This window comes from Nicotiana tabacum, chromosome 1 (genome assembly GCF_000715075.1).
Source record: "Nicotiana tabacum cultivar K326 chromosome 1, ASM71507v2, whole genome shotgun sequence".
Taxonomy (NCBI): Eukaryota; Viridiplantae; Streptophyta; class Magnoliopsida; order Solanales; family Solanaceae; genus Nicotiana; species Nicotiana tabacum.
In genome coordinates, this window is record NC_134080.1 from 93,983,130 (window position 1) to 93,986,617 (window position 3,488).

Sequence of the window (3,488 nt, forward strand, 5' to 3'; positions counted from 1 at the left end):
CAGAAATTAATAAATTAATTTCTCAAAATAATTATTTGGCTTTATATGTTAAAATTTTAGGAGAACATATCGGTTCTCTTGATAAAAAACTTGATGATTTGATTGTTTTAATAAAAGAAATGAGTACTAATAAAGGACCAACTGATTTGCATCCACTTCAAGAAGCAAATCAATTGATCAAGCTATTCTTACTCATGTTCAAAGACCTCCTGAGATTCAGGATTTTAAATTTAAATCTCTTGATGACTTAGCACAAATCCTTTATAAAAAGCTTTCTGGTTTAAATGTTAGACCAATTGATTTGTCACAGAATTTTGCTGATAAAATTGAGACTGATCTGATTATAAAAATGAGACGTGGTCTGAGTTTAATAAACTCAAGGGTTTAGTTAAACCCAATAGTAGGTATGCTGACAAGACTAGAATGCGAACTTACTATTATTCCCGCCCTACTCCTCAAGATGTGTTGATCGAGGAATGCGATTGGAATAAGACCAATACGTCTTATAGCGGTTCCGAAATTTATGAATGGAATCTAGATGGTTTAACTGATAGACAATTAACTATTCTCGTACATAGAATGCTTATGTACTCGACTATCTGTAAAAGTGTTAACAATACTAATAGAACTATTTGCAAAATGATTATTGCGGGCTTTACTGGCCAACTTCGTGGCTGGTGGGATAATTATTTACCGTTGAAGAAAAATTCGTAGTTATTAATGCTACATCCGTTAACGAGGGAATTGATAATATAGGCATGACTCTAGTTAAAGGTAGAGAAGATGCTGTTTATACCCTTGTCCTTACAATTCTAGAACATTTCAATGGTAGATTTACCAGTCAGCATGAGATCGTCCGTACTTTACTAAATGGGCTTAGATGTAAGACCCTTAGTGAATTTAAATGGTACAAAGATACCTTTATGAGTAGGGTTATGAAACTATCCGAGAATAAATATGAGAATTGGAAAGCTAAGTTTATAGACAGCCTCCCCTCCTTATTTGCTGAAAGAGTAAGAAAAGTATTGAGGGGTAGTTACAGTGAAATTCCGAATAAGAATTATAGTTATGGTAAACTTATAGGAGTATGTACACAAGAAGGATTAAACTTGTGTAATGAGCTGAAGCTTTCTAGACAGCCTAAAATAGATAAGCTTAAAGAGAGATCCCAATTAGGAGATTTCTGTGCTCAGTTCGGTTTACCAGGAACTTCCACCCATAATAGGAAAAAGAAAAATAGATATCATAAGTATCCAAACTTTGATAGCCCGTATAAGAAAAAGAGGTCTAGATATAGATCTAAGGAAGAGCATAATGCTAGAAAAGCTCATCGTAAATCTACTCGATTAGCGAATAATAGATCTAAGCGAGATCTTGCTGATATTAAGTGTTATAAGTGTGGAAAATTTGGTCATATCGCTCCAAATTGCAAGCTTCAAAAGCTGAAAACCTTAGAACTAGATGATGAGTTACATGATAAGGTTTATAGCTTGTTATACACTTCTGGATCAGAATCTGATTATTGTTCTGAAACTGAGTCTGAAGCTGAAATTGATTTAATTGATTTATCTGATAGAGGTAAAGATATTGATAATACTTGCACTAATTGTACTTGTGATGATGATGAATTTTACAAATTTCAATCATAATTTCAAGATTTAAATATGAAAACTATTACATCTGACAATGTAATAGAGCTTTTAAAAGAAGTTACTGATGAAAAACTACGTGAAAAAATTATTAATCTGACTGCAAGTTCTAGTTCTAGTAGTTCAAAACCTTTTGAAAAACAAAAGAACGAATTTGAATATTTTACGCCTTATTCTTTATCTGAAATTAATAAATGTCTTCATAAGACCATTACACAAGGTAGAGATGCTTCTTTTGACGATTTAAAAGTCGAAATCGAAAATTTGAAAAGGGATATCAAGTCTCTTAAACAAAATCAAATGATTTGTGATTACCGGATTACCCTAATTGAGAAAAATAATTCTCTAACTGATTTTTCGACTGATTTTTCGGCTAAATGAATTTCTGAATTTTCAAATGAAAAGGGAAAAGAAATTTCTGATAAAAATAATCTGATTAATGAAAAATTTGATATGTTTTTAGGAATGATGCAAATTGTAACTGCCCATAAATGGTACATTAAATGTACTATTTTGATTGATAATAATTTTCTATAACTGATATAGCTATGATTGATAGTGGAGCAGATGTAAGCTGTATCCAAGAAGGACTTGTTCCTACCAAATATTTCCAGAAAACCACTCATTTGGTAAAATCGACTTCTGGTCATGCTTTAGATATAGGGTATAAGCTGCCGAATACTCGTATTTGCCAAAATAGGGTCTATAGTCCTCACTTCTTCTTTTTGGTAAAAAATCATTTATACCCTTCGATTATACTTGTAACTCCTTTTATTAATGCAATTTACCCTTTTAATAATATAGACGCAAAGGGTTTCTCTGCTACGTATCAAGATAAAAAGATAAGTTATTCTTTTGTTACAGATCCCGTAACTAGAGATATTAATTCTTTGATTGATATGAAACATAGACATGTTGATTCTTTACAATTAGAAATATTAAGTATGAATATATTCGATACTCTATAAACTGCTAAGTCTAGCAAAAGATTAAATTAATTGCTGAACAAATGGCCGTTGATATTTGTGCCGATCATCCTAGTGCCTCCTGGAAACGAAAAAGGCACATCGTCACTCTTCCTTACGAAGAAAAATTCTCCGAAGATGATATTCCTACTAAATCTCGACCTTGCCAGATGAACGCTGAATTGGTCGAATTCTGCAAAAAAGAGATTGATAGTCTGTTACAAAAGGGGTTGATAAAACCCTCGAAATCTCCTTGGTCTTGTTCAACATTTTATGTGAATAATGTTGGAGAAAAGGAACGTGGAGTTCCTAGATTAGTTATTAATTATAAACCTTTGAATAATTATTTAAAATGGATTAGATACCTTATCCCAAATTAAAGGGACCTACTTTTTAGGTTATATGACGCCAATATATTTTCAAAATTCGATTTAAAATCTGGATATTGGCAAATTCAAATTTGTAAAGAGCACACTTACAGGACTGCTTTCAAAATTCCATTCAGTCAATATGAATGGAATGTCATGCCCTTTGGTTTGAAAAACGCTCCTTCTGAATTTCAGAAATTAATGACTGATATTTTCAACCCTTATCTAGATTTTATCATCGTTTTTATTGATGATATATTAGTATTTTCCAAAACTTTAGAAATGCATATAAAGCATCTTGATATTTTTAATAAAATTGTTATACAAAATGGTTTAGTGATTTCTAAACAAAAAATGAGTTTATTTCAAACTAATGTTCGATTTTTGGGTCATAATATTTGGCAAGGAAAGATTACTCCATACAAAGATCGATTGATTTTGCCTCAAAATTTCCTAATATAATTACTGACCGGACTCAATTACAGAGATTAGTTTTGGAAGTTTAA

At 31.4% G+C, this 3,488-nt stretch overlaps 1 protein-coding gene across 1 annotated transcript; it reads left to right on the forward strand.

The window, feature by feature from the left end:
- The first annotated feature begins 758 nt into the window (after positions 1 to 758).
- On the forward strand, positions 759 to 1,649 carry LOC142163103 (uncharacterized). Its single transcript, XM_075220359.1, has one exon. The coding sequence runs from the start codon at positions 759 to 761 to the stop codon at positions 1,647 to 1,649; it is 891 nt and encodes a 296-aa protein (XP_075076460.1).
- Positions 1,650 to 3,488: the final 1,839 nt, after the last annotated feature.